General features: G+C 35.9%; 3 protein-coding genes across 4 annotated transcripts; 2 read left to right on the top strand and 1 right to left on the bottom strand.

Annotated features, from left to right (window-relative positions):
• The first annotated feature begins 1,028 nt into the window (after positions 1 to 1,028).
• On the top strand, positions 1,029 to 2,781 carry LOC110728060 (probable glutathione S-transferase). The gene is made up of 2 exons (XM_021907676.1): positions 1,029 to 1,408; positions 1,903 to 2,781. The coding sequence occupies exons 1-2, from the start codon at positions 1,100 to 1,102 to the stop codon at positions 2,263 to 2,265; spliced, it is 672 nt and encodes a 223-aa protein (XP_021763368.1). The 5' UTR covers positions 1,029 to 1,099; the 3' UTR covers positions 2,266 to 2,781.
• Positions 2,782 to 2,804: 23 nt separating this feature from the next.
• Positions 2,805 to 4,284, top strand: LOC110728059 (glutathione transferase GST 23-like). Of its 2 annotated transcripts, none has more exons than XM_021907674.1 (2): positions 2,805 to 3,278; positions 3,622 to 4,284. In XM_021907674.1, the coding sequence occupies exons 1-2, from the start codon at positions 2,970 to 2,972 to the stop codon at positions 3,997 to 3,999; spliced, it is 687 nt and encodes a 228-aa protein (XP_021763366.1). In that variant the 5' UTR covers positions 2,805 to 2,969; the 3' UTR covers positions 4,000 to 4,284. The 2 variants fall into 2 exon arrangements, with proteins under 2 accessions (XP_021763366.1, XP_021763367.1); XM_021907675.1 differs by having other exon boundaries at positions 2,815 to 3,278; positions 3,640 to 4,284.
• On the bottom strand, positions 4,196 to 13,381 carry LOC110728062 (monothiol glutaredoxin-S10-like). The gene is made up of 5 exons (XM_021907678.1): positions 12,417 to 13,381; positions 12,161 to 12,234; positions 5,350 to 5,424; positions 4,787 to 4,813; positions 4,196 to 4,490 (listed from the first exon to the last, which is right to left on the bottom strand). Exons 1-5 carry the CDS (start codon positions 12,740 to 12,742, stop codon positions 4,420 to 4,422), a joined length of 573 nt encoding a protein of 190 aa, XP_021763370.1. The 5' UTR covers positions 12,743 to 13,381; the 3' UTR covers positions 4,196 to 4,419.
• Positions 13,382 to 19,698: the final 6,317 nt, after the last annotated feature.

Below are 19,698 nucleotides of genomic sequence, written 5' to 3'. Positions count from 1 at the left end.
GTTAGGGGTTACTTGTAGGGTGTTACTAGTTTTTCTCAAGGGTTACTTGTAGGGTGTTACTGGTTTGGTTAGGGGTTACTTGTAAGGTGTTACTAGTTTTGCTCAAGGGTTACTTGTAGGGTGTTACTGGTTTGGTATGGGGCTTACAAGCAACCCTTGAATAAATGACAAGTAGCCCTTAAATAAGTAATTTATACAAGTAACCCTTGAATAAGTAATTCATACTAGTAACCTTTGAAGTAACTCATATAAGTAACCCATGTCGAATAAGTAACTCATACAAGTAACCCTTGAATAAGTAACTCATACAAGTAACCCTTGAATTAATCTATACAAGTAACCCCTGAAAAAAAAAATACAGGTAACCCTTAAAAAAAGAAATACAAGTAACTCTTGAAAAAAAAATACAAGTAACCCCTGAATGAGTAATCCATAAAAGTAACCCTTGAAAAAAAAAAAATACAAGTAACCTCTGAAAAAAAAAATACAAGTAACCCCTGAAAAAAAAAATACAAGTAACCCCTAAATAAATAATCCATACAAGTAACCCCTAAAAAAAATACAAGTAACCCTGAATAATACAAGTAACCCTGAATAATACATGTAACCTCTAAATAAGTAATCCATACAAGTAACCCCTGAAAAAAAAAATACAAGTAACCCCTGAAAAAAAAATACAAGTAACCTCTGAAAAAAAAATACAAGTAACCCTGACAAAACCAGTAACTCCGTTATACGAGTGAAACAGTAACCACGTTATGCGCGCATAATCCGTTATTTTTACTGACTTGCCAGCAGGCCACACCGTGTGGTCTGCTGCACCAAAAAAGCTTTGATCAGTATTAGGCAAGCTGAGGTAGCTGATACTTCTTATTGGCTGATTATTAAAGCAAAAAAGTCGTTGGGTTATTGACCAAACAAAAAAATTTGACTAATTAGACAACAAATTAAGTTAATAAACAATACTTAGTCAAGTTGACTCAAGTAATTCAGTCACCTTCTTATATAGAAAATTCAAAATTAATTGAGTATTAAAGACAAAATTACAAAGAAATTTAAGCTAAAATATCAAGAAAGTAAGTAAAAATAAGTAAGAAAAATGGGAGAAGTGAAGGTTTTGGGAGCATGGCCAAGTCCTTATTGTTATAAGGTAATATGGGCTTTGAAACTCAAAGGTGTGGAATATGAATATGTTGAAGAAGATCTTTCTAACAAGAGTGATGAGCTTTTGAAGAGCAACCCTGTGTACAAGAAAGTTCCGGTGCTTATTCATGCCGGAAAATCGATCTCGGAATCGAATGTTATCCTAGAGTATATTGAAGAGACATGGCCTCAACATCATCTCCTTCCACAAGATCCTCATGAGAGGACTGTTGCTCGGTTTTGGACCAAGTTTGTTGAGGATACGGTAAATTACTTCCTTTTATTGCTTTTTGCCATTTTCCCTATAATTTGTGCTTTCCTTCAAGTTTCTTAGATTTTTTTAATCATATTATAAATTATAAATTCTTAGCGAACATAGTGAAATTGTATTACGAAGAGAATGGATAATTTATTTTGGGATAGAGGGAGTATTATTGTATATTTCACAAAATAAAAATAGGCTTACTTACCCTAAAGCAAAAATCGGTTCAATCCGTTATAAAAATCCACTTTACCCCATCAAAATTTAAGTCAAATTACTAAATCTAATCAGAGAAATTTGCCAATGATCTGAGCTTCTTCCTTTATATATTCGAACACAACTCGTATCTTGACTCAACACAGAAGACTCATTAAGACTTTACTAAATTCTATCAAAAAGCTTGTTCGGTGTTAAATTGTAAACCTGAAGTTAGGACTATCTTAATTACGGGTGTTAAGTTAGTAAACTTGAAGTTAGGACTGTCTTAAATATTGCAGATCAGTCCTGTATTTCGAGCATTTTTCATTGCTTCGGGAGAAGACCACCTAAAAGCAATAGAAGAAGGCAAGGAGCTGTTCAAGGTCTTAGAAGAGCAAGATCTAGGAGACAAGAAGTTCTTTGGCGGCAACAAGGTAGGGCTGATGGACTTGGCTTGTGGGTGGCTTGCTTGGTGGTTTGAAACAATTGAAAAAGTAGTTGGTGTTAGAATACTTGAAGGCAGCCATTTTCCTCGTTTGAAACTATGGGCAGAGAATTTTAAGAATGTATCGGTAATCCAGGAAAACCTGCCTGACCGAGAAGAAATGTATGAATATTACAAGCATATTAGGGAGATGTTTATGTCAGGTAACAACAGCTGAGGGTAGGACTGTCAGGTGGATAAAATGTATGTCCTGCATTTCCTGCTGAATAAAATGTATCTGTGAACCTTTAGTATCAACTGAACTAAAACCAGAAATTAGTGAATCATCAATTTATCAGAGACGTATAAAGTGAAAGTAAACCCTGATTCCTAATATAACACAATGAAAGCAACTAATTCTGGATGTAAACCCGAAAAAGTATCCAGCCTTTTGCCTTTGCAACTTTGCTTTCTGCTGATAAACTAGCATTTCAACCCACCAAATAAATATGCTTTGACGACAAGCATTAAATTTCAGGGATTAAGGGCAAATTCTTCTCTATTACTTCAGCAAAAAAACTCAGATAAGAACTCAATTATAAAAATTCTTGTAGCCTATTAGAAAACCCTTGTTTGTCACATCATTAGAGAAACTAGATAACAATACAAGTGGTCCACAAAATTGCATCACCTAACCTAACTTTAACTTTATTAACATCTGTCTCTTTTGCTGTTGTCAAAAAAAAAAAAAAAATTTATTAACATCTTAAACGTCAGTTTCTTAAACCAAGAAAATGTCCAAGCCATAAAAATAGTCAAAAAGAAACAGCAGCAATAAAGCAGAACTTTCAGATCATAAGCTTACCTTGAAAAAAAAAAGTTTGAATTAACAAATCCAAGATTTCATTTGAAAAAATCCACAATTTCACCAACATAACAGAAATGAAGGAAGTTAAACTACTGGGAGTTTGGTCTAGTGTTTACTGTCATAGAGTTATCTGGGCTTTGAAACTCAAAGGTGTCGAATATGATTATACAGAAGAGGATATAGCAAACAAGAGTGATGAGCTTATACGACATAACCCAGTGTATCAGAGAATACCAGTCTTCATTCATAATGGAAAACCTATAGCAGAATCAATTATTATTCTCGAGTACATAGATGAGGTTTGGCCTCAGAATCCCCTGCTATCAGCTGATCCTTATGAGAAGGCCATAGCGCGATTTTGGGCTGAATTTCTAGAAGATAAGGTAGAATCAAATGTTTCTTGTTTTTTCTTTTCCCCTTAACTCTGTTAAAATAAGATTTCTCTTATCTGACCATTAAACTCAGATAATCAACACTCAACTATACAAGGAGTCAACATAACAATCTAACAGCTTAGTTATAGACTTATAGTGTTCACATAGTAACATAATCTAAGATCATCCTCTACAGAATTAAGAAATACAATTTGATAGTAAATGAGTAAAATAAATAACACTTCTTAATCCAAAAACCAAACTTAATATTCAGTTCATGTTTTTCCTGAACTTTTTGCACCTGTTTTAAATCAAACATGAGATTCCAAAAGATATTTTAATACCTAAGTAGATCTTACAAATGATGCAGAGCCCAACATTCTATTCTTATTTCCGAGCTGCTGGGGAAGCCCAAGAGAAGCTCGCGAAAGAAGCTAAAGAACTACTCCATATAATAGAAGATAAAGGGTTGGGAAAGAAGAATTTTTTCGGTGGGAATCAAATTGGGTATGCTGATATATGCTTAGGATGGATTGCTTGCTGGCTAGAATTAATGCAAGAAGCAGCAGGAATCAAACTACTGGAATCTGATGAGTTTCCCAAGTTACTGGCTTGGAGCAAGAGATTTAAGCAAGTTCCAGAGATCAATGAGAGCTTACCAGATAATGATAAGATGTTGACCTACTTCAGAGGGCTAAGAGAGCGATTTACTGCAGCTCCAGCACCCTGATTAAAGGATATTACCAAATAATAGGCCAGTCAAAAGAAAGAAAGAGATAAAAGACCACCATTCAAATTTCATCCCAGTACAAAGACTACCAACTAAAGGTGAAGAGAAAGTGAGAGACAGAAGTATCAGACGGAATCCTAGCATCAGCTTCTTCAAATGGATTTTCAAACTGTCATATTTTACCTACTATTTGATATATTCAATAACTCAATGATTCAATTTCATGTAAGAATTGGTTTGAAAATGTAATGTGTGATACCTATGACAAATCTAATTATTGCCTAACAGTTTCAATAGCTATATTTTCACAAATAAATCAACAAGAATGAAAAAACATGCAGCTCTCAGAGAGCAAAGATGAGCATATCTTGCAAGGAAAGGTCAACGCCTCTGGTTAAGTGGGCTTTGGAGTTGCTAGCTCTATGATGATTTGGCAGTTGCCTCAGAAAGCAATGGCTCAAGCTCTCCTTTATGGTAAAGCTTCACAGTTTCTGCATAAACCAATAAAGGAAATAATTAATACATCCATCCAACAATGAAACATTAGGATGGTTATGAAGCATACAAAATTTTTAGAGCATTTCAGACGATTGGGCGATGGCTATCAGTTTCAAGGTAAATAAATTAGGCTGCCTAGAGCTCAAAATTCAAGCAAACCCAAAAAGAAATTCACAAGACACGTAGCTATTGCAACTGATAAAAATATAAAAAAATAAATTTAAAATGAAAATTAAAAAAAAAAAGAAAAAGAAAAAAGAAAAACCAAAAAATAATAATCTATTATTACCTGAACAGCCGCCAATGTGCTTGCCCCCTGGTCAGACAATAGAAGAGGATGTATAAGCAATTGAATCATATTAGTAAATCAGATAAAGATTGCAAAAAAAAAAGGATTAAACTTGAAAGACAGTCTAAAAAAGAAAATTTTCCATGTTTATGAGGTTTGGTGAGGCGTGATTGCCGACAAATGCAACCCTTTGAAAGTAATTGAATAAGCTAGTTCATATCTATTTAAAATAATATGTGTAGCTGACTGCAAGCAAACATAATTTCTTATGCTAAGATGTCTAATACTGCACTGCTAGAGAGCTGATCTTGAAAGACAAAAATGATGCATGCAAATACGAATTTCCGTGTAAGTTTTTTTTTTTCCTCCATAAATAAAGCGGAGAAAAAAATAATTTCATACCCAAAAGGCCAAAACCACAGACATTAAACAACAAAACATTGGTTTATGATGAAGATGAATCACTTGGAATCAAGAAACTATATGTTTCATCTTGTACCTCAAGTAATGGACATACTGTGATCATGAAACAGATCAAAAGAATTTATCTCAAGACCACTCACCAATAAAAACATTTGGAACAGTGTATTGACCAGTAAGCCTCTCCAGTACCTTCTGCAGTTGAGGCCCTTGAGCACCTGACAGATCAAGAGATTAATATGCCAGCAAATCAAGTTTTATCAAATACAATGATTCATAAAGTTTGAATCTCTACCAATACTAATTACCACTTACAGGTGCTTATCAGCTTATATATCTAAGAATAATTTTGCTCACAAGTCTGAAGATGGTTGTTCCCTCACCCAGCAATATACATATCAGCCAGCAATAATCAACAATAAGTGAAGCAAATATTCCATTATGTATTACTTGATCATTTCATTGCGATACAAAAAATAACAGCCAAACTCAACAAGAGTACTCATTCAACAAGAGCACCCATAATTCTCATCAGATATAACCACAATTTTACTGATGACTGACATAAAGAATGGTTAGAGCAAAGTATCTATTTCAAGAGCAAAAACATAAGAAGAAATCTAGTGTTCTCTTCCAATGATCTAGGCTTTACCATATCCACAAAATTAGTCACAATGAATATGAGTGTGCAAAGCAGCAGGTATGGATATGCATATATTTAGCCCAGTAACCACGTAAATCCATTCTTTGTCATGTTTAATCAAAACAGTACTGTGATCAGATGCAATTGAATGAATGAAAAGATAGTTTAACAAGTCACTGGTTGTCATATATCAAGCACCTCGGCTTTCAATCTTTTAGGCACACAAGAATATTGAAGCGACAAATCTATAAAAGCTGGGTAGTGAATAGCTACTTAAATTCGACTGACATCACGCATTATAGCATTTAGACTAAATGATAAATAATCAAGATACATCAAACCAATTGATCAGCATGCAAGAAGACTGTTATAACAGTCTTAATAGGTGCTTCCTTGATCCATTACTACTGGAGCACATTGCAAAGCCAGTAATTGTTTTGGCCTTACTGTCCTTAGACCTTAGTACCAAGTTCACCAAAAACCATAGTGAAATACAATCGTTGCCATGCTTAGGATGACAGAATCATTTATAATGTAGAGAAAAGGATTTGGTCCATTTGGAATGTGGACTCTCTGACAAATTGTTGGAGGAGATGCATGAGAAAGCAGCAGAATCTCAATCATCCATATACTCTGGTCAGGCGGATGCTTGAAAAATCAAAACAACATATATCAAAAATTAGTCTAATGTTGTGTTTGGATGCTAGAATTTCAGTCAAAATTTCTGGAATAGGGTGAATTGAGGTGTTTTGGAACAAAAGAATTTGCAATTCTGAAATTGGCCTGAATATTTAAGGCTAGAGGCCCACCAGCCCATGAATATGTAATTCCAATGACACATTGTTTGTTGTCATTTAAAACTTTTCACCAAAAGCACATTTTATTCATTCTCTTCGTCTGTTTTTCTCTCCCACCTGAATCACATTGTATGGGAAGCAACTTCGGTATCTCCCTCCTCCCCTAAATTCAGCCATTGATGGTTCAAGGTTCGCTTCTCCTCCCTATTTCGTATAACACACTATTTTTCTCTAGAAAATATGCCTTCATTTCTCTCTATTAAAGCTAGTAAATATCATAGAACTCCTTTTAACCCTACTACATCTTCACCCATATTAATGAGTAATTATACTTCCAATTCACAAATAGTATTGTGGTTACAATATTGACTTATTTTTTATTTTTTCAAATTTGTTGTTTTCTAGGAATATGATGCTCTACATCCTTGTATTGTGAAAGATTCGATATGAAAATGTTTTCTTTAGATAAGTGGCAATTCCATAATTAAAATGCCACTTCCATACAGCATCAGTGGTATTTGAAAATTCTAGAATTTAACTTATTAGCTTTTCCCAAACAGCATATTTGGAATTGGAATTCAAGCTTTTAGATTCCATAGTTGAATTCATTAATTCCAAACACTATCTAAGGGAATTTGAAATGAAAATCAGCCAAAATGTTTTAAACGAAGAAGTAAGAAAGCATAATTTTCCACCATTACACAACTTATATTTGACACTTGGAAAGATATGCAAACAAGGCTCATATAGGTGGCACTAGGCTCATGTTCCTCGCTCTAAGGAGCTTGAACAACCATATTCCCTATAGTAAGGAATTTAAATGTTCTGTCAATCTCGAATGGTTACTTTTAGAAACTGCTTACAAATAAGTAATAACATATCATGTAGGTTGCTCAGTTGCTCACCATTGAAGGATAAAAAATAAAAAATAAAATAAAAAATAAAAAAAAGTGTACTTTGAAAGCAGAAGTAGCTCAAAGCCTCAAACTCCACTTAAAATGTGACATGTGGATAACAAAACTTATTTAATTTATTTGTTTAATTGCATGCCATAATTTTTTTAAATATCTAGCCGTTAAGAGTACTTTGTAAAAGAAAGTTTAGCAACTTAAAATTATGATGTGGCAAGGCCAGAGTACTGTAGGCTTTGTAACTTGTCATTGGTATTGCTTTCACAGGTCAAAAGTAACAACCATGGTAAGTAATGGGAAATTAGAGCAAGGCAATACATTGAAATATGCCTTCCCATATCAAATTTTAAGCTACTATACTTTCAAGTTGCTAAGTACTCTAATGTTTAGCTATAACACGTATTATCTAGCAAAATATAAATAAATGATTAAATATAGTAAAATTTGTAATCCAAATATCACATATTAAGTGGAGTTTGCTTTTCTTAATTAAAAGATAAAAAGAGAAAGAAAAAAGAAACTCAACCTGTCAGCTTGTTTGAGCTAATACTACTTTCAGACATTATTTTCTATTTACCACTGGTGTTGAGCTACTTACTTGATATTTTCACTTGCTTATAAGAAAGCCTCATGATTAAACATTAGCAATGCTCTTACTTGATAGTAATGATTGGTAACTCAGAAAGGTCATGAGTAAACGCCATATTAAGTACAGACTAGTAACTTACAAGTGATGGGCGGCTACCCATATAGGCTTGGGTGATTACACATGTAGCAATGGCCAGTTAAGTTCACAAATAACAGCTTATGGATAACGGGTAAACATAGATACACATTCACAAATACAAAAAAAAAACAACTAAAATGCTCCAAATTACTAAATTTTGTACAATATATTCTTCAACAAACAACTAGCTCTATATGAGTCTTTTCATAGTCCAACTTGAAATCCATTCATTGCTCCCTTCTCTTTATAGTAAAATATATAATGCCTCATCAGCACATGTAGCAATATTTTGCATATAAACACAAATTTCAAAAGAGAATTGGAGAAGGCCAACAATATTACAAGAGTTCTCCTAACATAGAGCAGCCATCATTTTACTTTTCAAAGAAGTTCTGCAAAAAAGTCTCTGAACGTGCCTTAGATTCCTAAGTCTCACAATCCTAACAGCAGAGTGTGATTATTTACTTGTACACCTCAATATACAACTTAGAATAAAATAAACTCCTTTCTTAAACTGTTGGAGTTACTCTCATCCACTCCTTCATACCAACTACTTTCAAGATAAAAAAAATATAGCTTATTATACAGCTAGAGGGCAAGGAGGCCTCACAAAATCCACCAAGATAAAGCCAAAATCAAAGCCTAATAAGAAAGGAATATTAAGATCTCTGCCCCTTGTATTCTTCTCCAAAAAAATCTGAAAACTTACAACTCTTTATTCCAATTTCTTTTACATCAAACCAAAATTTTAAAGTTGCTTTCCAAAAGATCTCTTACTCTCAAACTCCTGATTTCAATGTTTATAACCCTATATACCTCATTGATATCTTTGAAAGTCTCTTGCTTCATCTTAATATTACTAATAAGCTTCATCATGAATCAGAATTTCAATCCCAACTTCACTTGACCAATCATAAGATCTTATCTTTGAAAAAATAGTGTTAAAACATTGCTAGGTTTAAGGCTCTCACTGAATAAATTGAAGTTCTGATGGGAACATCAGCACATACAGTTATTAAGCCAAAACCTAGAGTCCTACACCCTAAAAATTGTCTCCTAATATTTTCTGAGAAAATTACACCAATCGGCTTGTGACCATATAAAGGAAATGTCTGCAATATCATCTTAACTAGACCTCATAACAAAAGGAAATTCCAGCACCACACCTATTCTTATCCACCAATATAAAATAATTTTTTTTTTTAAAAAAAAAAAACATTCATCAATATCCAAGGAGCAAAAAACACCTGAAGATCTACAATATCTTCCATGAACAACTAAATGTTTTCTAATGATTAATTATTTTGATCTAAACCCATCCAAACAGAGGAATCTGAAAACCATTCGCTAGTCATCAAAGATAGCATTTATATTCAAGAAAAAAACCATAGGTTCAATGTGAAGTTTAGCCCTTCTATGTTTTAAAAATTTAGAGTTTTTCCTATCCTCCTCTGCTGACTAAGCTATCAATTCAACAACATTGGGCTATTGACTTCCATGATTTTATTGAAGTAGAAGTCAGTTGAGTGAATTCACAAACAATGAAGCCATGAAACACTTATAATGACACTCAAAAGGAATTCAACAAATGCTTCCCTACATTTGAAAACAAAATCCTAAATCAAATAAAAATATCCTAATAAAAGAAAGATATACACAAGCCTAAATTTGGATTATAAAGGGACCATTACAAATCAAAAACACTCATGAAAACAACTCTCTCTCTCTCTCTCTCTCTCCTTCTTCTATCACAAGTTTAACATCAACTCTCATGCATTTATCTACACTACATAAAAGAAATATGGAAAATCCTCAATGGTGACTCTCAATTTGTGCTACACGGAAATGATGACCCTCTTGAAATTGAATTACACATTTAAGAATTTTATCCCACTTATAACCTTATTTAATTAAAAAAAATTAGTTAAAATTAACTATGGTTAGGTTTATTTCAAAAAAAAAAAGTCAACCTAGCCACCCCCACCGCCTCCACCTCTACCGAAAACCTGAACCCACCAGAGCTGAAACTCAAACCCAGCCAGCAGCCCCTGCCACTGTCCCGTTTCCGGCCCCCCTCCCCTTCCCCCGACCCGTTTTCAGCCCCTCTTGCCTCCCCCTCACTCGCCACCAGCTGAACCGAAACCACCCTCACCCGAAACCCTAACCCCCACCTGAACCGAAATCACTTTCAGATTTGGGTAGGTGGGGTAGTTTCGGGTGCTGATAGTTGTTGCTGGCGGAGAGGTCAGAGACTCAAAGGAGATAGAAAGGGAGGGTCGTAAGTTATGGTGGGAGGAGCGATGGTCAGGGTCGGGTCTGATGGGGGAGTCAGATTTGGGTCTGGTGGGGGGTGTCGGGTTGGGGTGAGGATGAGGGTAGAGGTGGTGGCAGCAGCTGGGTGTAATTTTGTTTTTCTTTATTTTTTTTTAAAAAAAAAACCTAACCATAGGTTCATAGTTTAATTTTTTTTAATCAAAAAACTTTCATTAATGTCATATTTGGGATAAAAATTTTAGGGTCATTTATTTATTTTTGTGTAGCACAAAGGGTCACAATTGAGAATTTCCCAAGAAATATTAATGTTGCTATTTGGTGGTATAATCCAGCTTTATGAATTATCAAATCTTATCAATTATTTACACTATCTAACCACTCAAGCTCCTCCTTCATCCTCGAGATTGAGAATTAAATTAGAATCGTTTTATCTTACTTGAGAGACTGGGGAATTTTGATGCGGGATGGAGCTTCCATGTTTAACTAAAGGTCAGGATCCTCCACCTAATATTTTCCAATAACTATTAGACCACCCCTTTAACTTGTTTTTCTTAATCTATTCTTTTCAGGTTCTAAAATTTCAAAAATCATACCCTTTTCTGAAAGGGCAGTTGTAACGGTTTCAGCCCCTGGTTATATACTTTATTCACTTTAAGAAATTTGCACTATGCTTGAAAATTGAGCCAAGATTTACTTACAAGTACATCACAAAAGATGCTATTTCATCTCTTCCTATCTAAGGTCTCTAGAGTTTAAAAGTGGAAAGATTCACTAGTTAGAATAACACACACAGAAATTGACTAATTCAATTTGTTGACAAATTGGCCCTGACTATTTGGCTTTTGACTTGTTGTCACGTACTCAGGCTGATCTACAATAAACTGGTACAGATACATGAAAACACTTCCAAGGTTCCACCCATAAGGATGTCCTCTTAAAGGCACCGTGGTAAACCATATAACTAAACTCAGCATTCTGCATCCTACTCTAAACTCGACTACTTCCATAATCATGTGTCATGCCTATTGCATGCTAAAACAATGAAGCAATGTGACATATCAAACACCAGTATTGGCATTCATCCTAAATCACTGCCAGTGCCACCAATACTCAAAGCTAATTGTACAATATGACTTATAGTCTCGCACTACCCATTTCTCCAAAATTGATATCACAACACCTTTTAACAACCTCCTCCAATCAATTCACTTCCCAATATGCCCATAGGCCATAGCTCATTAGATTGCATTCACTAAAACATTCAATCGTTCATTATTCCCTTAAATTAAGACTACTCACCCTACAGGCCTACACGATTCTCTGCCACTAAATCGAAACATACTCGAAAGAAAGGTGAACCTATATGGCAATTTCTAAAGCACAATCAGTGACAATCACATCCTTATAAAACACCATTTTAACAATGAGCATATGTATATATTTTCTTCATATGTAGTAACTATTGCCCGAAGCCAGTACAATAAATTAACAACCACAATCAACAACAGACCAATAAACATAATTGATGCAACAATACTTGAATAGAATTTCATACTTAATGCTAAATTAAAAAAATTACTTAGTATAAACTAATAAACATACCCAATTCATCCAATTCAATAACCAATGGCTCGGTTCCAAGTCTTTTGAACAATGATTTCACCTCAGAAGAATACCTTCAACCAAAAATTCACAAACATAAATATATAAGAACCAAAAACCCACTTCAACCCCATCAAAATTTCCAATTGTGAAACAAACCCAATTCATAAAATCAAACAAAATGGTCATAAAATTGATAAAAACTCAAACAAAAACCTCAAATCAATGAAAAAAATAATCCAAACTAAGCACTTACGAACACCAAGTTTTCGAGTAAACAACAACTGGGTTTTCTGTAACTGTCTTCTTCACACTTTCCTCAAGTCTCGACCCAAAAGAAGACGAAGACGAAGACGAAGACGACGACATGGCACGAACCAATGTCGTTCGTTCTCTAACATTGGAATTGAAATTAAAATTGGTGGAATAATTTAATTTAAGGGCAAGGTTTTTGGTATTAATTCGAGGTTTACAAGCTAAGAAATTGGAGAAAAATACGGTGGAATTGAAGAGGATAGAAGTGCGAGATGAGGAGAGAGAAAATGAACAAATGTTCTTGGTAAGATGAGAGGTTCCTGCCATTGTTGTTTGATTTGTAAAAGCTTGGTGGTGGTGGAAGATTGGTGGTTGTATACTGGTGTTATTTTCGATGCTTGCCTTCGATTTTTTTTTTATTTTTTTTTTTGGGTGAGTTTTTTCAGGGGAGTAACTTGTACGTGGCTAGCCCACATTGATTTAATACTTCGTACAGTATATGAAATCCTATTTATTCATAAGGCCCCGTTTGGTCCGTTCTTTTTTAATAATACAATCTTTTGATTAATTGTTAATAATATAACCTTTAGGGGGTGTCAATTTTAAACAAGACAAAAAACTTGTAACCTTTAAAACCGGTTACCCATGACACGTGTTGTCATGTAATTGGTCTGAATATTAATTTTTTTAAAAAAATAAATAACTTTTAATTTTTGATTTTTAACAAAATGTTTAAAATTAAATTAGTTCCTAATTAAGACATTAATTGTAATTTATTATTTAAGCAAATTAAAAATAAAAAAATAAAAAAAAAACCACCCATCCCCTTCCTCTTCCCGACCCAGCCAACCACCATATCTCCCACCCTCGAGCCACCTCCTCTCCCCCTCCCCCACACGCAACGACGAACTCATCGGCGCCGGTACGTCGTCCAGCACCATCCCTTCCCAGACACACGAGCCTCATCGCGACGCGAACACCACACTGATGCAGGGGATTTTTTTCGATACAGGGGAAGTGGAGGGGGGCGGTTTTCGAGCAACGAAAGGGGAGGGAGGTGGTTATCGGGATCTGGGAAAGGGATCGAGTGATTTTTGTGGTGTTTTGGGGGGTTTTGTGGTGGCGGCTGCGTGGATTAGGGTGGTTTTTGTGGTGGTTGGGAAGGAAAGGGGGTTAAGGGGGAAGTGGTTTGCGTCGGGGTTGGGTGGTTTGGGGTTAAGGGGGAAAGTCGAGGTTTAGGGGGAGGGGAGAGGAGGTGGCTGGGTGGTGGTGGTTGGGTGGTTTGGGGTTAAGGTGGAAATTCGGGGTTAAGGGGGAGGGGAGAGGAGGTGGCTGGGTGGTGGTGGTTAGGTGGTTTGGGTTTTTTTTTTAATTTCTTTAATAATAAAAATTATTTAATTTATTAATTATATTGAAAAACCAATAAAACAATGACACGTGTCACGGTTACCTTCAAAAACAGGTCACCAACGGGTAATGTCTTGTTTAAAATTGACACCCCCCAAAGGTTATATTATTAAGAATTAATCAAAAGGTTGTATTATTATAAAAGAACGGACCAAAGGTTGTATTATTTTCCGCAATTTTTCCTAATGTAAAACATTTTTAATGAAAAATTAGTTTTTATGGAAAACATATTTTCAAAGAAAAACACAATCGCAGTTTGCAGATTAGTTTTCCTTTGTTTGGTTACATACAAGAAAAGTCCAAGAAAAATAAAAAAAAAAATAAGAGTGGAAATGTAAGGATGAATGTGAGGGAAGTAAAAAAGAGGAAATTCAAGTTTATCTCCTAGATAAACATGATAAGAATATCCCAAGGTACTTTCGTAAAAATGCAGTAAAACTGGGGTTATTTATGTAAATTTGACATTAATTGAAAATTTAACTTCGTCAAATGTTGTTTGTCACTTTGGTAAACAATTGTTTTAGAAAAAATCATCAAAATGTAATTTTCGTCAGCAAATTCTGTCAACAATCATAGGTGATGCACGATAGTGATGGTAGAAATGGTGGTTATGGGGTTTGTTTTTATTCTCTCTCCTCATCTGCATTTTCTTATATTTTCATGGCGGAATGGTTGCCTGATTTAGCCGCAAAGCGGCAGTTAGCAGTTAGGTGATGGTTTCCCTAAAGGGTTTGTATGGCCCTACTTTACACACTTTGCTATTAGGGTTTCTATTTGTTCGACCGGCCTCCGCAAAGTGGCGTCATGGAGTTAGTTTGTGGCTGAATTGTTGGAACACGAGGCTATTTGACGGTGATGGTTGTGATGGATTTTGGAGAGGAAAGGTGAAGGTCGGGGGGGATGGCGTCATCTTCTTCCTTTTTGAGCTCTTCCATGGCTTTACACTAATAACGGCATGCTTCAAAAAGTTCACACTGTTAATTAAGTCAGTGGGTCTTTCATTTTTTTTAACTTTTTCCTTTTTATTTTCAGATTTAATATTATTTTATATAACTTACACAATTTCATATGCATTTATTTACCAATTTGCCATGGGATTTACCAATTTTGTTTATCTAGGAGATAAATGGAGGTCTCCTCGTAAAAAAAGGAGGTAAGGAGTGACAGGGTAAAGTCGTATCCCCTAATAAAAAATAATTACCCAAATCACTAACTAAGGTAGATAGGGAAGTAGGGTCGAACTTCACAGGGAAACAGGTCTTTTTAATTCTAATTAATTAATATAATCTAAATTATCTAAGTAACCAATATTTTAAATGTGAATTCTATACTACGAAGAATGAGTTTAGGGAGAAAAGAATCAATAATAAGGAAACATAGGGTCACAGGTTCACCAATAATTAATATTCTGGGATAGAACGAAGTAATTAATAATTAACAATGCATAGATAACATGATTGACAGGCTCTCGCAATTTATTAATCAACATAGATCTAACAGGCTCTCGCAATTTATTAGACCTAAGTTCCTATTAAAAATAGCCTTTAATATTAAATCAACATCTGCTCGATTCATCAATTCAATATTGCTAAACATTCACAATCAAATTACATCTGCTCGATTCATAATCTAATTGCAAAGAATTAAAACAATTCAATAGGAAATTATCATGCAATATCAACAATCAATAATAACAAACTATCCCTTCATACTAATTATGGATCCCCATAAACCCTAGAATTAAACTACTCACTATTCATCATAACTAAACCAATCAAATAAATAAATAAAAACATAATCAAGAAAACAATTTAAAATAGCTGAAATTAAAAAGGGAAGAAATTGTACCAAAATAAATCTGGAATTAATGGAGGAATTAAGAACAAGAGTTTAGAGAGAATTTAAGAGAGAGAAAAATACTAAGTAGAGAGAGAAAGTCTAAGAGAAAAAAAAAGATAAGTAATTATTCCGTACAAAACATATATATACTTCTCCTAAAACAAGAATTAAACTAAACTTAATCAGACTCTAGGAAAAACACGCGCCCGATCGGGCCCGCCTTTTTTACTATGCTCCTTCTGATATGCCGCGCCCGATCGAGCCTACGCTCACCCGATCGGGCGCGCCTTTCCTTGATGGCACTCATGCGCGCAGCCGCCCGATCGGGCGTATGCTTGCCCGATCGGGCCCGGTCTTCATCTTCAAGGCTTGGACTTCGATTGGGCTAGATTTCTCTGCCCAATCCAGATTTCCTCTCGGGTCTCGAATACATGGTCCAATTGCCTCGTGATCCAAATAACCGAGCCCTTAGTCACCGGCTCTCACCGATCTTGGGCTCCAAAAGTGGTCGTGTCCTTCTAGCTTCCGTAGTCGATCTAATAAGGCCCGGGAAAATGCTCCAAGAGTGCAATTTCCTGTAAATTACAACTAAAACTACGAAAACACTAAAACACACAAATTAGTAATAAAAGTGGCCCGAAAGAGCCAAAAACACTACTAATAATGACCACGGGACGGGGGTAAAACACTATATAAAATAGACATATCAAACTCCCCCAAGCCAAACCTTTGCTTGTCCCTAAGCAAAGAGCTCATCAATGAACATATAAAACATACTTCACCCCAATAAACAAATCAAAAACCAACGATTCAAGGTAAAATTAAATGAACATGCTTCAACATCAATCAATCTTATTCATCTAATCACCCTTCCTCCCCAACAATCGTCAAGTAGAGCAAACCACAAGAGCATATAGAATTCAAGACTAGTGCTCACACACTCGACTCTCATTTACGTGGCGAGTAAAGAATGTACTCGATCGCTCTCCACCCAACCCCTTTAATGTGAACAATGCCCTCCCATCTCACACTCTCGTGTGTATAAAAAACATTGAACGCTCATCCTACTAGTCGACTCGAAATATGCCAAGTCATAACTTGCATTGAAAAACAACACTTTCACATTTACATAACTTCTATGCACAAGGTCGGAAGGTCTTTTAAGCTTGTAATGTAAGGCTAGGGTAAAGGTAGGATAAATTTGGGATTATGTGAGAGAAAAGCTATGCATTAAGGGAGCCAAATCCTAATAAACCCATGATCAAAAATAGTGATCATACACATCTCCAACATAACCAACTCCAACAACAATCCACCAATTATACTCCAAACAATAAAAACAATCTCAACACTCACAACTTCACTCATAAAAATATGACAATATGGAACAAGAGTGAATAACAAACCTTGAACTCATAACTTGAAATATTTACATTGAAACTCAACTTTTTTTTTTCTTCTTTTGATTAACCTTCACTTAGAACATTTTAACATCAAACATTTTTTCCTCTTTTTTTTTTCTTAGAAGTTCACTTTCTTTTTCAAATTTCTCACTTTTTTTTTGAACTTCTTTTTTTCCCATCACACTTGTTTTTTTCTCAAATATATACAACTTTCAAACTCATAAAGACAAAAATATGATCAAGAACAAATTACTTCTCAAAACCCACCCAAATTGTGCAAATAATGTGCACACTACAAACTCCCTCACCTCACTCACTAATAGCTCCCCCAAGCCAAGCTTGGGACTAGTAACCAATGGGGCAAAATAGACTTGTAATATGGCTATAAACAATAAAAGGGCACAAGCAACAACATGGGTGACAAGAAGGGAACAAATGTATCTAAATACTCTGAAGGCTACCTAAAAGAATGAACGCCTTCGTCCTCCTCATGTGCATAATAATAAGTCATGAAACACTACTCATAGTTGCAAATCAATACTCAAATTCATTGACATACCAGGAATTATGGAACTATCACACATTTCCTAACCAAATCAACTAGTTAAGCACTATATTCACAAGTAGTTGGGCAAAATTGACGCAAGTTTAGGAATCCAAACAATTAAACTTCAAATCATGACCAACAAATCCACAAAATTCATCATCAAATACCAAGAATCAAAACAAATTTTCTCAAGTATGGGGCACAGGGAAGTATGATTTACAATTCATTGGAACGTATTTTTGAATTTTTTATTTTTCAATTTTTTTGTATTTTTCATATATAAGAAAACAATAAAAAACTACACTAGGAAAGCAAATAAAAACTATACTAGAAAGCAAATAAAGAGAGAAAAGGAAGAGAATTTTTCAAGTGAAAGAACACCCCCAAGCCAAATCAAGCAATGCCCTCATTGACTTGGGAGAGTAGCCTACTCCTCATCCTCATCCATCCTAGAATAACCCCCGCCGTGGCTAGAACCGGCTTCTCCATGGCTAGAGCCACCACCACCATACCCCGAACCACCGGCATAGTAGTTAGGGTCTACATTCCCACCCATACCCCCATATCCGTGGACCGAAGAGTAGTCCACATAAGTACCATAAGCACCGGGGTGAGAATACCCTCCTTGGGGGTATTGGAACCAATCGGGAGTAAGTGATTCGGGAGGAATAGCCCCCCGACGGGCATAATCATCATACATGGGGTAAATGCCCCTCCCTAGGTTCCTCTCTATAAGACCAACCCGCCCATCTAGGGTGCTTAACCTAGAGTCTAGGTTTTGCATCATACCCTCAACCCTCCCTTGCCCCGTCTCAATGCGGTCTAATTGGCTCCTAAAAGCCGAAAAGCCATATGGGGCATTGGGATCGACATTGTAATCGATCGAGGAAGTGGGCATGCCGTAGGTGAAAGGTGGGGGTGGTTGGTAGTGGGGTGAGTGGTGAATGGGGGATTGGTGGGGTTGTGGTGAGGGGTAAGGTGGTTGAACCTCACCTTGACCATTTAACTCGAAAGTATAAGAGGGCTTCCCCCTCTCAAATTTGGTCAAGGCGGGGTTGGGTAAGGTAAAGGCTTGGTCCCTCCTACCCGATTGTCGGTGGACAATCCACCAAGTATCACTCCCCACCAGTTGTACCCAGTTCAAACTCCCTAAATAGGGCAGGTCCATTAGGTTCGATCCCACAACTTTCCTATGGCCATCGGGGTTCCAACCTAAGTGTTTCCTAGCAATATGGGTCACTAACCCCCCAAAGTAAATAGGTGCTCTAGACCTACTAGCCTCGGCCGCATTGGCCGCCCTTTGGAAATGATTGGCTATCCTATGGGGTATGTTCAATTTTTCAGCATTAGGAATTATATAGGATGCCAATAGTTCCAATTCATCCCTCCGAACATTTGCCGGTTCATGCCTCCCAAAAATGGTAAGGCCGATAAATCTTTGCCAAAGTTTTGGGACGGGATGTTGAATCCACGTCCCTTTGGCATGTTGGAGGTTCACCAAATCCTCCCCGGTTAACCTCTTATAGACCACGGCGGTGTGGTCTTGAGAGGGTTCAATAGGCTTATCCGATTTTAAGTCAAACAACTTTCCAAATTCTTTTAAAGTTAGTCTCACATCGTTGTTTAACAATCGAAATTGTACATGAGTGATAAGTGCATTCATTTTAATAACATTAAAACTTGATATAAATTCCAATGTTAAATAATCATAAGTATCATGGCACATTTGAAAAAAACCACCCATGCCTATGCCCTTGAACAATTTTTCCACATATTTGTCAAGACCTGGCCTAACTAAAGTAGGATGATGAATGAAACAGGTAGAAATTACCTGACGATCGATGAGGTTGACCATCCGAACCCGTTGCTCTTCCGAGGTGATTACAACCTCCTCCCATCCCGGAATTTGAAGGTCCGGGTTGATTGGTGGTTGTGGTGCACTTGAGCTCTCACCCCTTTGATTCCTTGAACGCTTGGAGGCCATTTTCTTGGAAAATAGTGGAAAATTTGAGGTTTCTCTCTCTTAGGGTTTGAGAAAAGTTGAGAGAAAATTGGGGAAAATTAGTATAGATTGTAGAGGAAGATGA

The sequence above is a fragment of the Chenopodium quinoa genome, unplaced genomic scaffold, assembly GCF_001683475.1.
Source record: "Chenopodium quinoa cultivar QQ74 unplaced genomic scaffold, ASM168347v1, whole genome shotgun sequence".
Lineage (NCBI taxonomy): Eukaryota > Viridiplantae > Streptophyta > Magnoliopsida > Caryophyllales > Amaranthaceae > Chenopodium > Chenopodium quinoa.
This window is presented reverse-complemented; position numbering and strand designations above follow the sequence as displayed.